Source organism: Arvicola amphibius, chromosome 7, assembly GCF_903992535.2.
Source record: "Arvicola amphibius chromosome 7, mArvAmp1.2, whole genome shotgun sequence".
Classification (NCBI taxonomy): Eukaryota; Metazoa; Chordata; class Mammalia; order Rodentia; family Cricetidae; genus Arvicola; species Arvicola amphibius.
This window is the reverse complement of record NC_052053.1, coordinates 136817654-136842187: the sequence shown is the minus strand read 5'-3', so window position 1 is coordinate 136842187 and position 24534 is coordinate 136817654. Positions and strand designations below refer to the sequence as shown.

The 24534-nt window shown below is 50.1% G+C and overlaps 1 protein-coding gene across 18 annotated transcripts in view; it reads left to right on the top strand.

Moving 5' to 3' along the window:
- Positions 1 to 24534, top strand: part of Atxn7l1 (ataxin 7 like 1) — a 233633-nt gene that overhangs the window by 170218 nt on the left and 38881 nt on the right. For all 18 annotated transcript variants that reach the window (XR_005286119.1, XR_005286118.1, XM_038335782.1 and 15 more), the window contains one exon: positions 13335 to 13557. Coding sequence is in view for 16 of the 18 variants with exons in the window: in XM_038335782.1 (XP_038191710.1) it covers positions 13335 to 13557 (223 nt within the window). In the remaining 2 variants the exon portion in view is untranslated. The remainder of the gene's footprint in view (positions 1 to 13334; positions 13558 to 24534) is intronic.

The window sequence follows — 24534 nt, the reverse complement described above, 5'->3', positions numbered from 1 at the left end:
TCTGGGTGTGTGTTACTTGTGTGGAGGTCAGAGGACACCTCGTGGCTGTTGAGATTTTCTCATTTCACCTTGTGGGTCCTGGGGATCGAACTCAGGTCATCTGGCCATGGCGTCAAGTGCCATCACGAGACATCTCGTCAGCCCCTGGCGGTTAGTGAGTGTTATCAGTTTGACACCACCTAGGATCACCTGGGAAGAGTTTCAGCGAGACGTTGTCCAGATGAGATTCCATGAGCAGATCTGAAAGCCACGGCCATGGTTGTGCTAGTCGAGGTGGGAGACTAGCCCACTATGAGCAGTAGCATTCCCTTGACGAGGGACCCTGAATCACAGAGCAGAGAAAGCCACCTAGCAGTAAGCATGCGGCATGCATTGCTCTTCCTTCTTGCTCATGGGTGTGACAGGACCAGCTCCTTGAAGCTCCAACTGCTGTGACTGACCTAGTCTGAGGTGGAGTGTAGCCTTGAACTGTAAGCCGGACAAACCTTCATTCCCTCACCCGCTTTTGCCTGGATCGGAGGAACAGGAAACAATCCTCGTGCGCATGCGCACACACATATGCGCGCTTATGCCATGTGCGCAGATGGACACACTTGCCGTATTTTGTATTCGGCTGTGAAGACCTGGTGCTGCCTCATCTACTAGCTCCTCAGAGTGATGCTATTTTGGACGTGATTACGTATAGATATATGCCCGTAAGTGGAACTACTGAATCATACTGTAATGCTAGTTTAATGCTTTGAGGAACTACCGTGCTGTTTTCCACGGCAGCTATCACATTTTACATTGCTCACGGCGGTACACAGGGGCTCCATTTTCTCCTCGTCCTCACCAGCTCCCGTTCTGTTCCTCTGTTTAAATAGTCATTCTATTGTGCTGGGGTGCTAGCCCCTTTTAGATGTGATTTGCATTTCTCAGATAGCTAGGGAGTGGAGCATCTCTGCCCAGGCTTCCCTTAGCCATTTGTTCACCTGCTCTGCAGAACCGGCCTTGGCACCGTTTGGACTTTGCCCCTTCCTGTTTTTGTGTTTAGAGCTACACTTTCAAACCTGCTGTTTCTCAGGAGCTGCGGCAACATAAATTTTTTCATCTTATTATCTTAAGCCACCTGTGTGCTGAAAACTTAGGCCACCTAGTTACTCTGTGGGCACCTGAGGTGAGGAGAAAGAATGGGCCAGGCAGAAAAAGAACCAGAGTGCACCAGAAAAGCTGGCCATGGGAAGTGTCCACCTCTGACCTCCAGGTCTTCCTGGAACTCTCAGCAGAGATTCCAGGAGAGCTGTTGCTGTCTGACTCTGGCCAGAGTCTGGCTCCCAGGCCATGGGGCTGCTTTTTCATCTTCTCCGAACTGCTAAGCCTTGCAACATCTGACAGACGGCTTCTTGGTGGTCCCCTGGGTAGGAGCAGTGTGCTCAAGGACCCTTTGACCAGCTGGCCTAGAGTCCAGAGGACAAAGCTCACAGCATAACACTGGAGCAGACTATCTCCAGCCAAAGCTTCAGATGATCCAGAAAGGAGACCTGGCCAGTGGCTTGCCGGCTCACACCCGGTCGTCCACACAGACACCATTCCAAGAAACAGCAGTGGACACAGACTAGCTCAGCCCTGCAGTCAGAAAAACATTAATTCTCCCTAATTCGGCGAAACAGTTGTCTCTAATTCCCCCACAGAGACTCCCAGCTCTGGCTCTCGTTACACTGTCAAGCTGGCCAGTTGTCACGAGATGATCTCTGCATGGCTCGTCTGCCTTGGGGGGGGGGGGCTTGTGTGAAAGGGATCCCACTTTCTCACAGCCTGGGATCTTCCTGGAAGCACTTGTTTTTCAGAGACTTGCTTACAGTATTCCTTACTAAAAGGTGGATGCTGCTCACCTGGAAATGACTTAAGATTCATCGGGTATTAGCCAGGTTTTCGAAAGTTACATTGGACGAGACCCAAAGGAGGTTCTGAGAGCAGAAAAAGAGCTCCCAGATGTCAGGTCCTGGAGAAACCCCGGACAAAGCTCACTCAGTACGTGTGGCTCCTCCTCCCAGGCCTTCTTACCCCCCTTCCCTAAACCATCTCAGTCCAGCTTCTCTTCCCTTCCCTTACCCCAGGCTTCTCTAGTCCCAGTCATTTCCGTCAGGTGCTCTTTTGACTCTTGTCTCCTCTCTTGGCCTCTTGCGCAGAGACGCCTCTCTTCGTCCACTTGTCCTCTCTCATCTCTCTTGCCCCTTTCCCCATGGCCTGATTCAGTCTGAAGTCTTCCAGGTGCCTCTAACCATTCTCCCCATCACATCTGTAATAACCCCTCTCCTCAGTCGTACCTAGGAGCAGTCATGTCCTCATTTTCATTCATCAAATACACTGATTTATTGAAATTTTTATTAAAGACAGTCTCGCTCTGTAGTCTTGGCTGCTCTGGAACTCGCTATGTAGACAAGGCTGGCCTACAACGCAGGAGAGAGCCGACTGCCTCTGCCTCCTGCCGCTAATCTAAACTCTCTGTCTGTCTCTATGTTATCTGTCTGTTCCGGGTGTTTCATAGATGTTAAGTCATCTCACCCATGGCCCTTTGTAAGCATGGTCTCTGTCAGGGCTGGCCCCTCTCCCGCAAGCTGGCTGACCTGTGCACACAGTCAGGGAAGAAAGTCTCGGAGTACCCAGAAGGAGAGCCACAATTGCTGGCCCACACCTGTGTCCAGCAGACTGGGATTGGAGGTGGGAAGATTGGAGGTGGGTTACATGAGAAATCAGCTCAGGAAAAAAAAAACAACAATAACAAAACCCAGAAACATCCAGAATGAATGAAAACCCCACTGAAATTAAGAATGACATGATCCCTTTGGGGTTTTCCAATGATAATAATGGTCTTCAAAGCATAGGGCCTGATGGGCACTGCCCTTCAGGATGGGCATTCCCTGTGGGGAAGGAGAACAGAAAGCCTGGCGGTACCTCCAGGCCACCTAGGACCCAAGTGGGCTGGACAGCAGCTCCTAGGGGACTGCAGGAGACCCCCCCATCGCCTCCACCCCACCCTCTACACCTAGAGAGAGCTCTCCTGAGCCTCCGAGAAGCTGGCTGCTTCTGACCACACCTCATGTGTGGGATTCAGGAAACCCCATGCTCATCGCCGGTGGAATTCAGGATGCACCCCGGACTGCCTGCCCTCTTCTTGCTGTGTCTTTCCTCAATCTCGTCTGGGCGTGCTCTCTTAAAGGGGAAGTGAAGCGTTATGACTGGCCAGGGCCCGCAGCCAGGAAACGGCTACCAGAAGAGCACCATTACCCAGCATGTCCTTGGCTCGGCCTCCTCATCCAAACGGCCAGGCTGCTTCTCCGGGAAGTGTAAGTGTGAACACAGGCTATGGTGGCCTGCCCTCCAGGAAGGCATGGGGCTGGACTTAGGTCACAGAAGAGAGTCTGGCAGGCGAAGCATGCTGGCAGCCTATGGCTGCACTCAGAGAGATGAGTGTCTTGTGTAGACCTGTGGGCAGGAGCTGGAGCAGCCAGTGGGGATAGCAGCTGCTTCAGAAAGAGGGCAGGAGTAGGAGGCTGGGGACTGGGCTATTTCAGACAGCCCTTCTGGAGGCTCAAGCCTCGGGTCCAGGGAGAGGAGAGGAATGGAAAATTTTATAGCACACCTTTGAGAGCTCTGGGGAGCCAGCTATCAGGCCCCCTCCTGTCTTTCGCCACCCCTGCGTTGCAGCGTTCACGTGCAGCCCAAGCAGCACTTCCTGCCTTACATGCAGGGAGACGGTCTTTCTCTGTTTTCACGTGCAGTCTCCGTTAAGAACTGTTTTGGGTCTTGTTAAATGTTGCACATGGCTTGAAACTCCTGACCGCGTTTTTCCTTGTTCCTAGTCATGTATGGTCCTCGGCCTAGTGTGTGCACTCGCTGGGCCCCAGATATAGTGTGTGGCCAGTCCACTGTCTCCATGTTCATTAAAGTGATTGGGAATGTGTTTGGCTTGCTGTCAAACTAGAATTTTGTTTCTTGTGTGCCTACGGAGCAGGAAAAGAACAGTTCATATACTCACAGGCACCTGCTTTCTCAGAGATACGCCAGAGTGAGTGACAGACGGGAAGCCAGGCCTCTGCTATACTGGAGGCTCCATTCTGCCCCAGGTTTTCGCTTGTTACGGTAGCGATGACTGGTCCTGCATAAAATAATAGAAGTTTACCTTTCAACAAAACAACTCAGGTTTTTCTCTCCAGAGGAGAGAGAGGAAGGAGTAAAGAGGGGGAGGAGGGAAACGTGCGGCTTTGTACGCCTATGTTGACAGGCATAACCACACCCTGCTTCAAGACAACTTCCTGTTTGCCACTACCAACTGCCACTCCAAGGAGAACAGACGTGGTTCCGTTAGTGGCTGCTGGGGACCATGACAACCTGTTGGGTGAGTGGCTCTGAGTGACACTGGGAGCTCGGCACTGAGTAGAGACTTTGTACCTTCTCTTGGAGGAGACCAGGGCTCTGCACTGCCCAAGTTGGAGCCTGACAGGGAAATAAAGCAGAGCCTCTGCTTCTCAACCTGTGTCCTCAAACCGTGAGCTTCCCAGCATTCATGAGAACGGAAAATTTTCAACTCGGGCTAGAGAAAAGGCCATGACCCATCTACTTAGGCAAGCTGCTGAGATGTTTTTTCTTATATCTGTCTTTTCATGTATCAGGAAATGGATATTGTCTACTGTGAGTTGGCATTGTGGTGGTCTTTACCTGTGGATTGATCCTCTCAACATTCTTTATTTAGCCATGGATGTAGTGAGGGCTCACTGTGTTAAATGTCAGAGATAAACAAGATCCCTGCCCTCAGAGTGCCCAGGTATAAGACAGGGAAGCCAGCAATTACAACGCGGTTGATCGTATACTTGGGGGAGAGGCTGCGTGTGCCAGAGGCTTCCTACCGAGTTGTGATCTTTAATGTGGGCGGTGTCTCCCTTCTATGTATGGGGGAACTGGGGTTCAGGGGTTACATTATTAGTCCAAGTCACAGGGCTAATGAGGGGCAGCGCTGGGGTTTGAGCCCAGTTCTTTCTGATTTCAGAGACCATAGTGTCTGGTCCATATTTCTGTTAACTCCCAATGCTGATGGACATGAGCATTCACCTCAGGACTTTTCTTAAAAAGCACAACGTGGAGGCCCTAGCCTTGCTGTCACAAGACTGAAGAAACTCCTGACATAGCCCTGCACAGAGCCTGGGGCACGTCTGTGCCTCCCCTGTCCAGGATCCATCTCTGTGAGCTATGGGTTGATCATGCCCACAGCAGACAGAAACCTTGGTGTGCATAGCCCCAGGTCCTGGGCAGAGGCTGCTGTTGGTGCCCCCAGACAGTCAGAGACACCAAATCCAGCTGTTCTGGTATTTTCAATATTAGGGATGCCAGCCTGTCAGAACTTCTCAAAGATACCTAGGCGTGTGCCTCCCATTTGCCAACATCTGGCTGCATGTGAGTGCCCTTTGGTTGAGGATGAGGTTCACTATGTCTATTTAAGGTGAGCTCAGTGGCTTATCCAAAAGCAGGAAACTACCAGAGCTACGGTGACGCCTATACAGCCCAAGGTGTGTTTCCATGGGTTGTAGAGCAGGAGGTGCCTATGGAGAAGGCTAACACGGAACAAGAGGACCCCTTGTGAGTTTGTCACTGTCCGGGGTGAAACACAGGAACAACCAAGGCGATAGAAAACCCAGTGTTCTTCTGTTGATCACAGTGTTGTTGTTTTGAGACTGTGAACCTAGTATGGTCCCCATCTCTCAATCCTCCTGTCTCAGTCTCCCAAGTGCTGGCATTACAGGTGTGTGCCTCTATGCCTGGCGAGAAAGGTGCGCCCTTTGAGGAAGGTGGTGTCTGGCTGCGGGTGAGGTCAGCAAGCCAGGAAAGGCAGCTGCCCTCAGGGAGGCAAGTCTGTTCTCTAGCCACCAAGAGGAGAGATGCGATGGCCAGCCTGGGGTCTGCTAAAGACTCAGCAAATGACACTGTCCATGGTTTCACTGGGGTCCACGGTGCTCGTGTCCTGGGGCCTCAGGGAAAGTGGCCAGGAATGCTTTCAAAGAAGAGTCAGTGAATGAATGAAGTGAGACTTGACTCGTTTCTCCTGCCTTCTTCCCTCCGTATCTGCATCTGCTCTCTCAGCTGTCACCCGCTCTTGGGCTGACGGACTGGCTTTTACCCTTTTTGCACATCGTACGACCGTAACAAGCCCAGAACACAGTTGGTCCTGGGTCCTTCCCCATCCTTCTCCTCCTTACACTAATTAAGTAGTGATTAGTGTTTGCTCAGTATTGGTGATGCATTCCACTTCCTGAGGATTTGTGTTTTATTTCACTGCACGTTTGCTCAGCTTGAGCTAGCCCTCCTCCTGGTCACTTTCGGTTGTCTCGTTTGTAGCATTTATTATTACTATTATTACTGTAAACAACGCTACTGAGAATGTTTTTGAACTACCCCTCCGCATCCCAACCCCCTGCCCCTTTTGAGATATTTCCTTGAGGTCTCTTTTTCAAGCTAGCATTGCCAGATTACCAGATCAAAGGCTGCACATGCTTACATGCTTTCTACTTCCTGTTATTATCACGGGGGGGGGGTGTACCTCCAGAAAAAAAGTGTAATCCCTTTAAAGGATCATCCTCATGCTTGTTTCTTGTGAGTTTCCCCTGTAGCCAGGTTGAGTATCTCACGAGAGCATCCCGAGAGCGGATGAAATTTATTTGAGGCCCTGGAAAATCCCTGGGACTCCCCAGATCCTGTCCAGCAGTGTCTGGTGCCAGAAGCATGTGCTATCATATAAATGCCGAGCTGAAGAGCAGGTTTGGGGGGAGAATGCTTTGAAAGGGAGCAAAGATAAAGAGCCGCTTCACCATCAGACTGCACGCAGGAACCCCGGGGTGGCTCTGAGACAGGAAATACATCCTCTGGACCCACTGGAGAAGTTGTCTTTTTAAAGTGTGGAGGGAAAAGAATATCCCAGGCCCATGGCATGGGGAGAGGACACCATCTCTGGGACCAGGCAGGCAAGGCTGGGTCTCTTCCCAGCTTCGAAGCCTGCACAACTGTGGTCTCCATTCATAATTGAGTGAAGCTCCCATTCCATCTATTGCCTAGAAGCTAACAGTTGTGTGGCTTTTCAAGAGAATACGCGTGCTGCTGCGTGGGTGGTACCATGCCCTGACACGTGGCTGGAGTCAGATCTCTCTGCCCTGTGTGGGTCCTGGAGCTCAAACTCAGGACTGAAGGCATCCTTCCCACTGAGCCTTCTCACCAACCCTTCCAGTTTCCTTGTGGATGGAGTTCCTTTCGGAACTCAAGAGTGTTCCTAATGAGATATATCCTCACGGCAGAGGCCAAAGCAGATAGAATCCAGGGATGAGACGGAATGTAGAGAATGGTCCTCTCACTGGCTGCCCTGCGGGGCTGAAGCTGGTGGCCCCCACTGGCTGTCCTGTGGGGCTGAAGCTGACGGTGACTGCGTTGTCAGACTCCAGCTTCTGCCTGCACTTGCTCGCACAGCTGTGGAAGGCCACTAGCATCTGTGGTGTTTCAGGTTTATTAGGATGGGGTTGGCTCCTTAAAAACAGTTTTGGAAAACTCCCAACTTCTTCCTAAAAGCAGCACACTGGATGCCTGAGGCCAGCTCAGCCGTTCCTAAGACATCTCTGTGGAGGATTCAGTAAAGGATATTGATGCTATGCGCACGAAAATATCCCCTAGACAGAAAGAGCGTGGAAAGGAGGATTCTGAGTTTTGACTGAAATGGAACTACTCAGAGAAGAAATGAAGCTAAGGAGGAAGACAATAGGGCTCTCATTCCTAGTTAGTGGCTGCAAGTCCCCTGCCTGCTTGTTCCCAGGATTGCTCCCCAGGCTACTACCTGGATATTTAAGCACTGTATTTGGGGGTACAGGGGCTGGAGAAGAGAAGCTGCTGAGTTCTTGGCTTCCTGGGGAGTAAAATGAGAAAAAGTGAAAGGGTGGGTTCATTCATTCAGGCTTTCCTGTCTTTGGTCCTAGGGCCTCCAGCTCTAGGGGAGTTAGCCACTCTCTGAAATGTCCCTAGAAAGTGGGAGAGAGGCATCCCCGCCCCACAGCCACCTCTTCCAGATCAGTGGAGGAAAACGGAATTGAGATATGGGCTTAAAGGAACCCTAAACGTAACGTAGTCATCCGCGAGAGGAAAGGCCATCTGGGGAAGGCATCCGTTCCGGGAGAACGTGGAGAACTAGCCCCACAGATGAATGAGATGATGCGTGGGAAGGGGCACAGTGGAGGGGCGGTGCATGGCTGTGGTTAACAAAGGTAGTGGTGACGGTAGCAGGGGGCCCAGGGTAGCATCAGTGAACGTTGCTTGCTCCACGGTGGTAGCAGGGGGCCCAGGGTAGCATCAGTGAATGTTGCTTGCTCCACCGCAGCCCCTTCCAAGCTCTTCCCTCCTGCACTGTGCCGAGCATATCTCCAAGTTACATCCCTAGCACCCCTGATCTTTTTTTGTTTTTATTATAATTTTTATTAGAGTTATTCATTTTATATTACGTGTTTTGCCTGCATGTATGTATGTGCATCACATGCATGCATAATGCCTTCAGTGGTCAGAATAGGACATCTGATTCCCTGGAACTGAAGTTACATGTAGTCGTGGACTGCTTGGATCTTCCATAAAAGGATAAATGCTCTTAGCTGTTGAGCCATCTCTCTGCACTACTCACCCCACCCCCCTTAACTTAATCCTTTAGAAAGAAAGAAAAGGCTTAGGTCCTAAAGGTATCCTCAGATCCAATGTACATTGCCTGGCTTTGTGCCTTCATGTCTAGTTACTTTTCTATTATGATAAGACCCAAGACAACTTAAAAAGAAAATGTTTTATTGGGTTTATAGCTTCAGTGGGCTAGAGTCCACAGTGGCAGAGCAAGAACAGCTGAGAGCTCACATCTTGATCTGTAAATAAGAGGGAGGAAGAGAGAGAGAGAGAAGACTGGGAATGATGTGAGTCTTTTAAAATCTTGAATCCCACCCCCAGCCACACACCTCTTCAATGAGGCCACGCCTCCTATTCCATCCCAAACACTTCCACCAACTGAGAACCCAGTATCCCAGAGAATGTAGGGGGTGTGAGCATTCTCATTCCCGGCTCCACACCTTGGGCAGCTCACTGTATTTCTGAGCCTCAGTTTCCCCAACTACAGAATGGAAATACTGATAGGTCATCTAAGGAGTTGTAAACCTAAGCGCCGCAAATTAATCAGGTATGTGGTAGTGTTACGAGCACACAGAAAATACTATATAAAACTGACAGTGCATATAATGAAGTAAATTAATTAGTAAATGGCCAAAGGACAGAAGTGGTGGGACATAAAGTTGGTTCACAATCATTTGTATTAATGTGCTGAGTATTTAAATTGTGGGGGTCTCTTAGGGAAATTCTGTGGTCTGGAAATACGTATGTAGCAAGAGATGTAAATGCACGCAAGCTTTCCCATTGGGAATGTTCTGTTACCTCAGAAGAAGTCCTAAATCACTTTGTTAGTTTTTAGAATGCCAGACAGGAAGAGAGTAGCTAAATATTCTGCAATGCTAATGACTGAATATGGCAAGCGCATGGGAATTAGATATGCATATATACATAAAACAATGTTAGTGGAAGAATAGTCGAAAATATCAGTTGATTACAGTTTTGTTAATACAGCTGTGTACATTCACAGAGACAGAAATTTTGAGGGACAGGATCCTTCTCTCTAACATTGCTTAGGTCTGTTAAATATTTTCATAGTGAATGAAGAATATGTCCCACCAACCCTTTCCATGCAGGGCAAGTGGAAATAAAATCATGATGGGGCCTAGCTAAGGTCAGGCCCCTGACAAAAACATATAGGAAGCTTTGCCCATAGAAGGCTACCTGTGCGCAAATTTGTTTTGTGTGTGTGTGTATGTGTGTGTATGTGTGTGTGTGTGTGTGTGTGTGTGTGCAAGTGCAAAGACTTTGCTATCTTTGGTCACAATCCCCATCTCTGCACCCAAAGATACAGCCGTGTAAGGCTTCTATAGGCAGGTCTTCACATGCTAGAGACCCACAGATTGAAGCCAGTGAGGGTCTTCCTGTCAGTGTGTTCATCCTGCCCTGCCTGGAACACATTCCACACATGTTCAAAAGTGTGCTCGCAGATCACCAATACAGTGCAGCCCTGACTTCAGGTTCTGCCATTTTACACGCTTGTGTAGCTTTTCTCACGTGCCCCTGTAGGAGTAAGCTCAGAGGACTGAAAAGCTGGCTTTGCATGGGCTACCGTTGCCTGCTTACTTCATTGATTAATCATCAGGTTTTGACGAATATCTCTTATGTGCAACTTGTTCTCTCAAATGGATATTTAAGGATTTCTGGGGGCCGGAGATACAGCTTGCCTAGCAGGTACAAAGTCCTGGGTGTAATCCCCAGCACCCTGTAAGCTAGATGTTGCGGCTCAGGCCTATAATTTCAGCACTTGGGAGGTCTAGGTGGAAGGTCACTGCAGCCACAAGTACCTGGTGAATCGAGGCTATGAGACACTGTCACAATAAACCAGAAAGGGGAGGGGGCTTATGGAGGAAGAAAAACACAAAACCAAGAAAAATCATTGATTTAATGTTTATACCAGTTTAACGGTATAATATATGGGTCAAGACCATGGCTACAACTTCTCTATGAAGGTGATTTCAGAATCGCCAGTCTTCCCCCTCCTCCCCGCTCTTGTACATTAATGACAGTTTCTTGTGGTTCATCTCTGCTTACTTCTATCATTTTTTAAACTTCAATTTTTAATTAATTTTTTTTAGATTGCACTAAGTGCAATGAGTATCATACAGCATTTTTCATGAATGTGTGTATTTTTTATTTATATGTTTATTTTTTTGGAGACAGGATTTCTTTGTGTAGCTATGGCTGTTCTGGGACTAGCTTTGTAGACCAGGCTGGCCTCGAGCTAACTCTGTAGACCAGGCTGGGCTCAAACTCAGAGATCTGCCTGCCTCTGCCGCCTGAGTGCTGCGGTCAAGCATGTGTGCTAGCGTGACCGCCGTGTGTGTGTGTCTTTGCACGTTGTTCCTAATTAATTCCCCTACCCACTACTTCAACAGTTTCTAACCACTAATTTAGAAAAATAAGGATTTTGTCACTCAGTCACCAAAGGCTAATAAATGACATTTCTGTATACCCCAGTCCTCACCAGCTTTGAGCAAGACAGTGAGTGAAGACTAGAGAAAAATAGGAAAGATCTGTGATAGAAATAAAAATCTTATTTTAGAATCAAAATCCCGTGTAAAAAGAAGAAGAAGAAGAAGAAGAAGAAGAAGAAGAAGAAGAAGAAGAAGAAGAAGAAGAAGAAGAAGAAGAAAGAAATTGCTCAAAAAAAGAACTTTGAGGGGGCTCAGTTCTGGTCCCATCATGGCCTCAAACCAAGTCCTCCCTGCGAGCCTCGCAGATCGGACTAGTCCATTCGTGTAGCCTACTTCTAACCTTTAGTGTTACGTACTTGTGTGGAGAACCTTCATGGTCTCCAGCCTTGTCCACAGTACACACCATTTCCTTCCTGAGAGGTAGCTGGGCCCATGGCCAAGGCCCTATTCCTTGGTAATTACCTGGCCTCTCTGAGTCTCCCACAGCCAGTCAGCTGTGGGAGGGTAGACATGCCTGGCTGCTTCCTGCCTGTCACAAAGGGGTTTTAAAGGCCAGTCCGTTTTACAAAGAGTGAGTTCTTCCAAGGACGAGCCTATCCACACGAGGTATTTCAATACTCAATCTGTAATTATGGCCGTGACATCCAGGAGTCAGGAGAGATGAGGAACGGATCTTAGTGGAGTGGAAGGAGGCCTGAGAACTGTCTAGGGACCCGCTTCATTTAGAGATGAAGACATGGACGCCGAGAGCAAGCATGGCAGTGAACACACCTAACCCACCCCAAGGCTATCAGTCAGGACCCAGGGTGTGCTGGCTCTCAGCCCCGCATCTTCAAAACCTTCAGTGGATGGTTCAGATAATAAGGCATGTGTGCAGCAGGGTTTGCTCTGTGCCAGTGAAGGACAGTGACCCACAGAGTCACTCTGTAGAGACTGAGTATAAGCGCCGTGCAGATAAAAAATGCCCCCAAACCGATGATCCTCAAAAACGGCAGCCCCTGATTCCAAACGGTCAACTCTGAGAGACCCCGAGAGCCCACTGGCGTGACAGGTGGAGGAGGAACCCCGAGATGCTCTCAAAGGACACTGTGGCTTTCTTCTGTCAAGTCAATTTTGTCACAGCTGCCAGAAACGGTTCTCTCGGAGGAAACCCCGAGACAGGTCTTGGCTGGACAGAGGGTGCTGTGATCCACCGTATTTCCCTTCTTCCCACCTTTGCCGCAGCCGTGCAGGCTAACAGATTTGTGAGCTCGGGTTCTTCCCTCCAGGACTTTTTATTGCCAATTCGTTTATTTCTTCAGCAAAGATTAATCAACTAATTACCTGAATTGAGGTGCAGGAGAGCCAGAGGGAATTTAGGATTTCAGGAACAACTTGTGTGAGTTTGAGATTTCTTTCCCAGAACTGTGTACAAAGCTGTCGGGGACGTGGAAAAGTACTTTTCCAGAGACGCTTACTTTGATCAAACCTGTTACAGGTGTGTCTCAGAGTCTAGCTTCTTGCTTAGTCCTGCTCAGGGTCTGCTTCCTGTCTGTTGGCCCAAGGAGATGGAAGCGAGCTGTCTGCCCCGACCTCTAGAATTTCCTGTAGAGCCGCAGGAAGCTCCCAAATCCGTGCACTACTACTGTGGGTTCTGCTCAGGCATTTGCGTCCTTCCGTGTGCTGTGTTCTTAAACTTTTGTGAGCTTAAAGAGGCTACCCCGAGACGTGTCCGCAGCCTCTCTGCCACAATCCCAGGAAGAGGCAGATACTGAGTCTCTCCTGGCCCTCAAAGGCTCTCAGATTCACCCTTCCTCCACCGTCACCACCGACTTCCATACTGCTCCTGTCCTGGTGAATTCATCCTAACAGTTTTGCCCTGCCCACGACCCTGGAGATCCGGGTTGCTGTCTGGGGATCATGTTGGTTTTGTGGTTGATCTACTGTGTCGGGTAACACCTGTTACTCCCGTGGAAGCGGTTTTGCAGACAGATAGAAATACTTCCCGTGAGAACCCCAGGGTTAGCTTAGCATGCCATCTGATACAGAAGTCCCGACTGTAGTCATCGTTAGTTGGCATTGAAGCCAACATCGGAACAAATGTCAGAGGCGGTGGAGCTGCTAACCCTGCCAGGAGAGGCCTGCTCTGTGCCTGCATTCACGAGTGTGTGTGACCGTGGGATCCATTGACCCCAGATGCTGTGCTGAATTCTGTTCTTTTTCCCCCTCCCATAGAGAGAAGACACAGTTCAATGTGCAGGCCTTCTCCCTCTCCGGCGTCTCCAGCCTCCAATGCCCGGACATCATTAGCACAGGCAAAGACGAAAGCCTGTCTCAGCGGCCATAACGCTGTCAGCAGCACCTCTAAGCCATTTAAAACGCCCAAAGACAATCTACTTACCTCCAGCAGCAAACAGCACACAGTCTTCTCTGCAAAGGGGCCAAGGGATAAACCATGGTGAGTCGGGTTGTCGGGTGCCGAGACTGTCTGCTTCCATGCTCTGACTTGGGCCCTGGGGGGCTGAGGAAGGAACTCAGAACAGTGTCGTGTGGAAGCTAACGACTAGACTCTAGTAACCAGAGAGGGAGCATGGGACCTTAAAAGTGTTGTATGCCTGGACAGAGGAATATATTTGTACACTTGAGAGCTGCGCTATACTGTGTCTGAGGCAAAGAAAAGAGGGAAAGATTCCTCAGTTACATGGTTGCCTCTCAATTTTCTGCCCCAGTGAAGAGAACCGCTGGTGTAAACCACCTATGCACAGGCTGTCATGGGGGAAGAAGAGGGAGGCTGTGATGGTGCCCCAGCCCTGGAAGCAGAATCCCCACCCCCACAGGGCCTCTGTTCCCAGACCCCCAAGGACAATGTGAATCTTAGAAAGGGAGGAGTAGGGGAAAGGAAAAATAAAGGGTAAATCGTGCTTCTGCTGGGGAGCCTTTACCAAAAAGCCACGAAAGGCTCCCCCTGGACTAGACAAATTGGAAACCGTCCTGAAAATATGAACACAGAGCCCTTGGGCCTGGCTTGTCACAACACCGTCCACTTTATCTTTCCAGCCTCCCAAAGACAGAGAAGGGACAAGTGTGGAGTGTGTCTAATTTATATATCTAAAGAGAAACGGTGTTCGTTAATTAATGGTAGTTAATTGCACTTAACGTCCTACCCAGCAAAGCTGTGGAACACGATCATCCATCAATGGGGTGGTGGCTGTGCGCTGGAAATTTTGAAACTTGTAAAGAGCTAATTATGCCGCATCAGAGAAAGAGCCTCAGGTGATGGGGGGAGGGGAGGATGGAAAGGGGGCGTGGCTGCACGCCGCCCTGCCTCGTGAACTGTCTGTGTTCTCCGCGGGCTGCTGGAGCTAGCGTAGATCTGTCCTTGGTAGGGTACAGTGCTTAGGAGAGGCCTGGTCTGAGAGTGACAGTTAGTGACCTCTCGGACCAGTTGTGGCAGTGTCCCCCTCCCAGGCCCTCCTCCCAATACCCCCAGAGAGCAGTGGGCTCCTCTGCTGAGGGATTACTGAGCAGGTGTCCTTTGAACGTCTTGTGCCTCAGTTTCCGGTACTGTAGCATGAGTCTGGTCATAGACAGCTCTGCCCCGTGGGGTGCTGCAAGGACCCAGTGAGCGTCTTTGTGCACAGCAGCAAGCACAATGCCTGGGTCACTGCCAGTGTTCTTTCATTCCCGCCAAAGTCTCCTCACCTGGGATTAAAATCGTGGAGTTCATCCGGCTGGAGAACCGGAGAAGTGGCTCCTCAGAGACAGGCATGGCAGTGAACGTGTGTGATCCCAGCATTTAGGGGGCCAGGGCTAGAGGAGTGCTGGGGGGTGTTCAGGGGCTAGCCTAGATTATGTAGCAAGACCCTATGGGAAAAACAAAAAGAGAGATTCAAGGGAAACATGAAAATGGTAAAATAATTTATTCGGGCTGAGGGGGTGTTGCTTGGTTGTAAAGCACTTACCTAGCGTGAGTGGGGTCCCCAGCACTGCAGAAGCAGAGAAGAAGAGTTTCTAGGTCTGGCAATGACCTACGGACAAACGTACGGAAGGCAAGGATCCCCACCCCCTCCGTGAGAAAAGTGAACCCACCTTTCTTTTTTTTTTTTTTTTGGTTTTTCGAGACAGGGTTTCTCTGTAGCTTTAGAGCCTGTCCTGGAACTAGCTCTTGTAGACCAGGCTGGCCTCGAACTCACAGAGATCCACCTGCCTTTGCCTCCCAAGTGCTGGGATTAAAGGCGTGCGCCACCACCGCCCGGCTGTGAACCCACCTTTCGAAGGGGCCGCTGAGACTGCTGAGTTAGCTCAGTTTCCCTGGCCAGCATAGTCGACCCTCTCAACACACCGGGACCTGCCATGGCGTCGGGCACCTTCAGCTCGGGGCGGGAAGCCCTGTGAAGGACCTGGCAGGAGGTGTCAGTCAAGGGAGCAGGACTGGCAGCAGGGGTTCCCATGTTGGCAGAAGATGACAGCCACAGTTGACAGGGGCAGGGAAGACACACCCACCAGCAGGGGGCAAAGGTGAGCAGGTGGAAAACAACAGCTAATGAGCGGCCTTGTCAGGCACAGCCTGGAAGGAACCCAACACTGAACTAGAGGCAAGAAAAGTGAGTTCAAAGCCAGGCTCTACCCTGGACTTTCTGTGAGTCCTCAAGGAAGACACTTGGCATCCCTGTGTCTCATTTGAAGCCCGAATTCTAAATCAGAGCCCTCTCAAGCTCCCCATTGCCTGCTAAGTCTGAGTGAGCTCAAGACGGGCAGTCACTCAGCGAGGCTTCTCCCAGCCCTCTAAGTAGGCGTATTACATGCACGTTGGGACTGGAAAGATGGCTGAGCAGCTAAAAGCACTAGTTGCTTTCCAAAAGACCCAGGTTTAATTCCCAGCAACCACATGTCAACTAACAACCAGCGGATCTGATGCCGTCTCCTGGCTTCTGTGGGTACCAGGCCCACACATGGCACACAGACATACACACAGGTAAAGTAAACACATAAAGTAAAATTTAAAAACAATTTAAAAAATGTATGTTAGCTTTCAAAGCTTTTTTCTTACATAGCAGCTGAAAGTTGCATTACCCCCAGGTAAGCTGAGGAATGACTTAAGGAGTGACTTCACCTGGTAGGTCTCTTCTGAGTCCTCAGCCTGGCTTGGATGCCCTTCTCCTGTTCTGTTCATATTTAGCGTTGGGTCCCAAAGGCTACAGCATACGGTTGTCCAGGTTATGAACTGCACCAGCATGGCTAGGGGATGAAGATTGTCAGTCTTTTGGGTCCCTGAACTGCAGGCCTTTGTTCCCAACTTGTATAAAGCTCTATATGTAACATTAGTGGGACCTGTGTATCCCCAATTCTTGTTATAGTGGCCACGTAGTTATTATTCTAGGTGCCCATTAAATATTGAGTAAAGACAGAGGCATGTTCTAGTGCCAGGGGAAGAGAGGGCAGGGGAAACTGGGGTAATAGATAGTAATGGGTCATCAGAATTGAAAGAGGGAGTTTGGGTCTAGCTTACAGAGGGTCTCTGTGTTGGTAGTAGGGCTCATTCTTAATCTAGTAGGCAATAAGGAAGTTGAGAAATTCTGAGAAGGGTGTGGCTTAGAATCACAAACTTCACGAACTGTTTGGCCTTGAAAATGAGATCGTACGTGCTGAGTGACTAGCTCAAAGTCACACACATGATCCATGCAGAGTCTGGCTTTGAACTTGCTTCTCTTGCTGGAGAACTGAGTTCAGATTCCCATCATCCACACAAGAAAAGGGGTGGTAGCAGGGGTCTGGAGGTGACTCTGTTGTAAAAGGCCTGACCCACAAACACGAGGACCTGAGTTCACATTCCCAGAGTTCACATACAAGTCAGGGACAGCAGTGTGTTTCTGGTGACAGGCCGACGGGATGGACAGGCAGATCCTTGAAACCCGCTGACCAATGAGCGTCTGTTTCTCTAAGAAGCCCATCTCAAAAACTACAGTGGAAGGCAGTCAAGGAAGACACTCAGCTCCGCGCTCTGTGTCTGTGTACACTCGCAAACACATGTACACATTCACATAAACACACAAACATGCACACATACACAAGAAAAAAATGACCTTCTCAGATCATGTCGATCAACCTAATTCGGGCAAAGTCCCTTAAAAGAAAGGAGCTTTATATATGGTCAGTGGTGGGTCTGATTAGTTGCAGCAGCCCAGTGCCTGGGCCCAGCGCCCTTAAGGGAATAGTGTACCACATATGCATAGCCTGGGGAATGCTCCAAATGCCAAGTTTGGTGTCTGGACTGGCAGTGCAGCTGGATGGTAGAGCGCATGCCTCCCATGCGTAGGGGCCTGGGTGGAGCGGACCATGTAGAGATGACCTAGAGAATGATAAGAACAGTCTTCGGTTGCATAGTCTCCCTGGCAGCAGCATCAAGGAAGACTAGAGGAGCATTCTGGAAGCACTGAGAAAAGTGAGGGTATTTTTACACAGTCCAGGTGAGATATGGAGAGAGCCTAGACTCCAGGAAGGGGTAGTGACACCCTGAGGAGTGGCACGTGTATGGGAGAGGATGTCACACTCCTGAGCGGTCCGTGTATACATGTTTAACTATGGGGAAGTAATTAGGACGATGTCAGGACTTCAGGCTTAGATGGCCAGGTCACTCTGTCCTCACCACTTCCCTAAGTGCAGGAAAAAGAGGGCTTAGCATGGGTGCCTTTGCAGGGGTCTGAGATATACCTGCAAAGAAGTATCGTCCTGGGGGTCAGGAGAGAGGTCAGGGTGGAACAGAAGTTGAGATTCGTTCTTGTAGACAGGTCATTGACATCATGGTATAGATAGGACCTCCCGAAAAGGAATGCCCATGAGAAGAATAAAGGACAAAGGTAGGGCCCTTTAGAATGGGACAGGAAGAGGAGCCCTGGGAACAGGGACTGCTGATCCTACTGTTCCTGCCTGCTGCACGCAGCACCCCCCATCTTCCTGGTCCAAATCGTCACCATTCTTAACGTCCCATGTCACTTTGTTCTCAATTCTTTCTCATTACTCCCTCCTGGCCAACAACCCGATACCCTGACACCCTGCTCTCAGTCTGTGGCATCTCGTCTTTGCCTGTGATGTCCTCTCCCCACGATGCTCTCTGTGTCTGGTCCACCATACATTCCGCTTCCTTTGTTCCTCCTACTCAAGGGTGGCACGGTGACGCCAGCACGGGGTGGCCCCAGCACGGTGTCCCCAGCACGGGGTGGCCCCAGCACGGTGTCATCAGCACGGTGTCCCCAGCACAGGGTGGCCTCAGCACGGGGTGTCCCCAGCACTGTGTCCCCAGTACGGGGTGGCCCCAGGACGGTGGCCCCAGCACGGGGTGGCCCCAGCACGGAGTGGCCCCAGCACGGAGTGACCCCAGCATAGTGGCCCGTTGGCAGTTGTACAATCCAGGAACCGCCGTCACTAGCACTTGTTGAACTGAATGTCAGACAGAACCAAAGAGGTCTGTTGAAGGGGACCGTATGAGCTCCTGGAGGCAGTAACCTTCTGTATAAAGCATCTGGACTAGCAGTGTCCAGTGTAAATACCGTGTGTGTACACACATCCCGCTCTAAACTGACAGCCACCTTAAAAAAAGCGAAAAGCAACATGGAATTAATTTTCAGCAGTATATTTTCTCTGACCCGATACTGCCACGATGTCATCTTTTCAACACGTGATTAGTAAGTTAGTTCATGTTCTCTTGGTTCCGGTCCTGTCCCTACTCCCCACCTCCTCCCTTCCCCAGTCATGGCAACCCTGTGGGTCTTTTACCTCGAGGGCACATCTGAGTTTACAGGACTATTTAATCCATTGTCAGATATTATTAAAAAACTAGAAACTGTCTGGTAGAGTGACAGGTGCAAGTGATCCCAGGCACACTTAAAACTCGGTCATGACTAAATCCGGTTTCTCTTTGTAAGTTGTTGTGAATTTGAACTTTTAGAATTCCATTCCCGAGTCAGAGAGCAGCTGCTACATAGTCGCCAATGGCTGCCATCTGAGAGAGCCATGTAGTCGCCAGTGGCTGCCATCTGAGAGAGCCACGTAGTCGCCAGTGGCTGCCATCTGAGAGAGCCACGTAGTCACCAGCGGCTACCATCTGAGAGAGCTAAGTAGTCGCCAGTGGCTACTATCTGAGAGAGCTAAGTAGTCGCCAGTGGCTACTATCTGAGAGAGCTAAGTAGTCGCCAGTGGCTACTATCTGAGAGAGCTAAGTAGTCGCCAATGGCTACTATCTGAGAGAGCTAAGTAGTCGCCAGTGGCTACTATCTGAGAGAGCTAAGTAGTCCCCAGTGGCTACTATCTGAGAGAGCTAAGTAGTCCCCAGTGGCTACTATCTGAGAGAGCTAAGTAGTTGCCAGTGGCTACCATTTGAGAGAGCCACGTAGTCACCAATGGCTACTACCAGAGAGAGCTCAGGCCTCGGTGTCTTTCCGAGTGACCCTGCATGGAGACCTCTGGGTCTTGGACTTGCAAATGCATTGATGAGTCTTTTGTGCAGTAGAAGGGACGCTGCCTGTTCTCTTGTGTTAGCCTGGCGTTCTGGACCTGAAGCTGGAAGAGCAGGGAGATGCCCAGAGGAGACCCAACCAGGGCTCTTTCCAGCTGAGTTCCGAATTGACTCCTAAGGCCACAGAAGCACACAGCATCTCCTGCCTGTTTGACTGGGCAGCCTTGCCCTGCTCTTTGGTAGCAGATAGGAGGACATCCTTTCTCATGGGTATAAACAGCGCCCCCAGCCAGGCTGATCCCTTGGTATTTTCACACAAAGTGGAATAGTCTGCAGCTGTGTGATTTTGTCCTTTCTGTGGTTTAGTAGGGAGGGGGGAAACCACTTTAAATAGGAAGAAGGGGAGGTTGGACATGGTGACTCATACCCTTAGTCCCAGTGCTCCAAAGTTCTAGTCCCATCCGTGTCTGTCTGGAGAGTTTCAGGGCTCCATAGTGAGACCCTGTCTCAAGACTAAACGAACAATCAAGTAATAAATAAATCAAACACTTAGAAGAAGAAAGTGGACGGCGGGTGAGATGGCTTTGCAGGTAAAGCGCTTGAGTTCCGTCCTCAGAACGAACTCTACAATGTTGTCCCCTGACACATGCAGGCTTTGTGCCATGTATACCCCCTCCCCCCATGCAGGCTTGTAAATTCCACTAGTTGGGAGCCTGAGGCTCAAGGCCTGTCTGGGCTCCAGAGTAAGTTCAAAGCTAGACTGGACAATTTGGCAAGACTCCGTCTCCAAAGAGGGTTAGGTGAGGCTCAGTGGTGAAGCACTTGCCTAAGTACACGGGGGTTCAGCTCCCAGCACCACTAAAAAGAAGGAGGAGAAAGAAGAGGAGGACATCCCCATGTTACTAAATCTGTCCCCTGCGAACTCCTTGAGAATTCACATAGCAGTCGGGCTTTGACCTGCAGCTCTCTGAACTCTCTCCTCCATTTACCTTCCTGCTACAGATCACCCCTGAGGGGGTCAGCAGCTAACCTCTGAATGCCTGGCTAGTGTCCCTGTAGTTCACAGTGACGGAGGTGGGCAAGATGATTTAGTTTCTAAAGTCACTGGGAATATAACTGTAGCCCCAGCACTCAGGACTCTGAGGTGGGAAGACAATGTGAGTCTGAACAAGACTGAGAGAGAGAGACAGAGACAGAGAGAGGAAATTCTGGTTGTTTGGTCTTTGGCATCATGGTGAACCTTTCATCCTTTGTTACAAGTCCTGGCTCAGCCAGGTACCAGGCCCTGGCAGAGTGACTTTCCCAGCCGCAGGCCCCTCACCCCAGCTGGCCCTGGCACACAGATAGAGAACTTGAATCCACTGATGTTGGCTGGATATGCACAGGAGCAGGGAAGACTTGGGAAGAGGTTTTCCTGCCCTGGGTGGCTTGTTGCCTTCTCCCTGGGCCTTATCAACCTGCATGTGTGTGTTGAATGCTAAATATGCTCCGCCATTAAAAACTCAGGAGATGAGCCTTCTGCTCCTGAAGGAAGATGAAGCCAAAGCAAAGAAAAATAGGCAGGCCCCGGGCCTCCCTGTATACACCCTACGGCATAGTAGGGGAGGGGCTCCTCTTTTCAGCTGGCTCCTCCCAGATTTTTTTTTTTTTTTTTGGAAATGGGAGGTGATTCTTCTGGGAGAGAGGGAGTGTGTGGGCGTTCATGTGTCTTGGAAGTCTTGCTGGTGCTTTATGTAGAGGGCCCAGCCAGATGCCCGTGGGAGAGACCTGGGGCTTAGCTCATCTTGCGTGGTGCTGCCGTGAATTGGGGGCAGGATGGATGATTCTCAGAAGCAACGGGGAGTCATTATCAGGGCTTCCATGCAGGCTGTGAAATCTTCCACTTTCAGTACACACCCACCCTCCACACACATGCATACACACGCACACACACACGTCCACACGCTGCCAGAGGAAGGGGTGTGTCCCTGCTCTGCTCAGAACTCATCAGCGACTTGCGGTCGTTCGCCTTGAGCGAAAAATCAAACCCACTCGTGCTGAACTGCAGCAGGAGGAGGTAAAAGGGGCGGGCAGTCGAGCAGATGAGGGAAGGTAGATAGGCCAGGATAGTCAAACTCTAGGCAGGAAAATAAGGTACCTTCCTGGACTAGGAGGCACCAAGGATTTACACATGAAGTCCCTCTTCGGTCTGGTTTCCAGATGAGGGAAGGTAAGGACAATGGACAGCTCCCTGGACGCCAACTCCAGCGTCCACCAGAGAGAAAAACAGCGCTAGTCCCAGTGGGAAAGGGGCAAAAGTCGTGGTGGAAAGAACTGTGAGCTCTGAGGCTTGGTGACTGTGTCTTGTCACGATTTTAGGGTGCTTTCACTGCCCCGGTCACATGTGAGACTAAGATACAGAGATTGTGCAGCTGGACAGTGGCAGAACTGGTCTCTGGCTTCCAGAGGACCATGCTCAGGGTGGCCTGAAGTTTTAAGCCTCCTTCACTTTGCTGAATGAGCTAGAGAAGCTGGGGAAAGACAGGGGAGTGCCACAAGAGAAAGAGGCGGTGGTGAAGGATTTACCTCAGTGTTTAGTCCCCATTGCTGGGGTGGGAGTCTGGGGTGGGAGACAGGGGGGAAAATGTAGGGAGGGTGTGTCAGCAGGACAACCCAGCACACAGAAAGGCCAGAGCCTTGAGTGTATATATATGATATAGGGGAAACCCATCAGGGCTGTAGGAGAAAGTGCCTGGGCCACTGAGGTCAGAGGACTAGGTACTAAGTTAGTCTGTGAGTTTGCACATTCTCTCTCTCTCTCTCTCTCTCTCTCTCTCTCTCTCTCTCTCTCTCTCTCTCTCTCTCTCTCTCTCTCTGTGTGTGTGTGTGTGTGTGTGTGTGTGGTGTAGGATGCACATGAAAGCCACCAAGCTATTGGGGACACTATCACCTGTAGGAATTTTCACCCAGATTTGGTGTGTGATGCCAAGGTCTGCACTAATTGTGCAGAAGGAGCCCATTCTTTAAGGCACACAGTGTGACCAAGCTGGAATTCAGGGAAGAACCAAGGTCTCCAAGTGGCTAGCGATGTGGCGAGAGTAGAATTGTTTAAGGTACGGCGTGGTTTCCCGTGTGTTGATGTAAAGTTTTTACTATGGGCTCGACTTTCTGGATAGAGATGGTACAAAACTCTCCCGCCCAGGATTGGCTTGCAATACAGAAAATGGAGAATAAGAATGTGTAAGAACTGGGCATGGTGGTAGACACCTGGGAGTCTTGGTGCAGGGGGATCACTGTGAGTTTGAGTCTATCCCGAGCTACAGAGCAAGACCTTGTCTCAAATGGAATAAAAAATAAAACCCTACAGCAACAAAGCCAGAAGATGACTCAGTAAATAAAGTGCTTGCTACACAAATATAAGGATTGAAGCTTGAATCCCCAGAATTCATGTAAAGCTGAATGTGTACACTGTAATTCCAGTACACCTCAAGCAACATGGGGAGCTTGGGAGCCTGCTAGCCTGGGATATATTCCTGAGCAACATGAGGAACTTGGAGCCTGCTAGCCTGGGATATATTCCTCAGCAACATGGGGAGCTTGGGACCCTGCTAGCTTGGGATATATTCCTCAGCAACATGGGGAACTTGGAGCCTGCTAGCTTGGGATATATTCCTCAGCAACATGGAGAACTTGGGAGCCCGCTAGCCTGGGCTATATTCCTCAGCAACATGGAGATCTTGGGAGCCTGCTAGCCTGGGCTATATTCCTCAGCAACATGGAGAGCTTAGGACCCTGCTAGCCTGGGCTATATTCCTCAGCAACATGGGGAGCTTAGGAGCCCGCTAGCCTGGGCTATATTCCTCAGCAACATTGGGAGCTTGGGATCCCGCTAGCCTGGGATATGCAGCCATGAATAAGAGACTCTGCTTCAAACAAGAGAGAAGGTGAGGTTGTCCTCAGACATCCACATGTGGAAGCTAGCACCCACCAATACCCACACCCTCACATGAAATACACACACACACACACACACACACACACACACACACATGCACGCACGCACGCACACACACAATAATCACTGCATGATCAAAACCAGCCTGATCTACATAATGAGTTCCATACCAGCTAGAAATATATGAGACAGCTAGAGACAGACATACAGAAAAACAGAGAGAGAGAGAGAGAGAGAGAGAGAGAGAGAGAGAGAGAGAGAGAGAGAGAGAGAGAGAATGAGCATGTGAATGAAAATGAATGAAGGAGAATGTTTCCCATTGTTCTTCTCTGAGGTAAGTGGGAGCAGCTGGTCTCAGAGTTCCTGGCCATTTCCTTGTGTTCAGAGTGATTCCTTAAAGGGAGAGGCTGGGGATGGGGTTCCAGGGTCAGCTCGGGTGTCCGCTCCCACTCTCTGCAAGGCTTCGGCACAGCTCCAGTAGTGGGAGCCACTGACCTCTGGTGGCCACAAAGGGAAGTGTTCCCACTTGCTGTTCCAGAGTAGAACCCGCTCTAAGCCATTGCTTAGATTCTTCCAGAATCAACCTAAGCCACAGATCCTAGTCTGTTCTCCGTGGCCCTCATGCTATTTCTGCAATGACATGAATCTTGATGACCAGCTGTCTGAATTGTGTGTCTGTGGTTCTGAGTTTCGGGGCAACTCACCGAGCACCTGGTAGGGTCTGGAGCTGTCCTTGGACCCTTCTGAAGAGCATGGCCCAAGGCCCATTGCACACATAGCTGGTCCCAGGGCAGCCTGTGCAGCAAGAGATGCCCTACTATATCTAGACTGTTTGGCTCTGTTCTCTACTCCAGCTTGCTGATTCCTCCACAGTCCTAGGTTACCTAGCAATCCTTGGTCTCCAGGTCGGGCTGAAGACCTCTTTCTGAGCTCCATATCCCAGGAGCCCAGAATAACAGACTCCCAAGGGGACTGGAACTAGGCGTCTGCTTCATCCTCTGGAACAGCCTAGAGAGGGGCACATAGCCTCTCCAGAAAACGGAAGATGC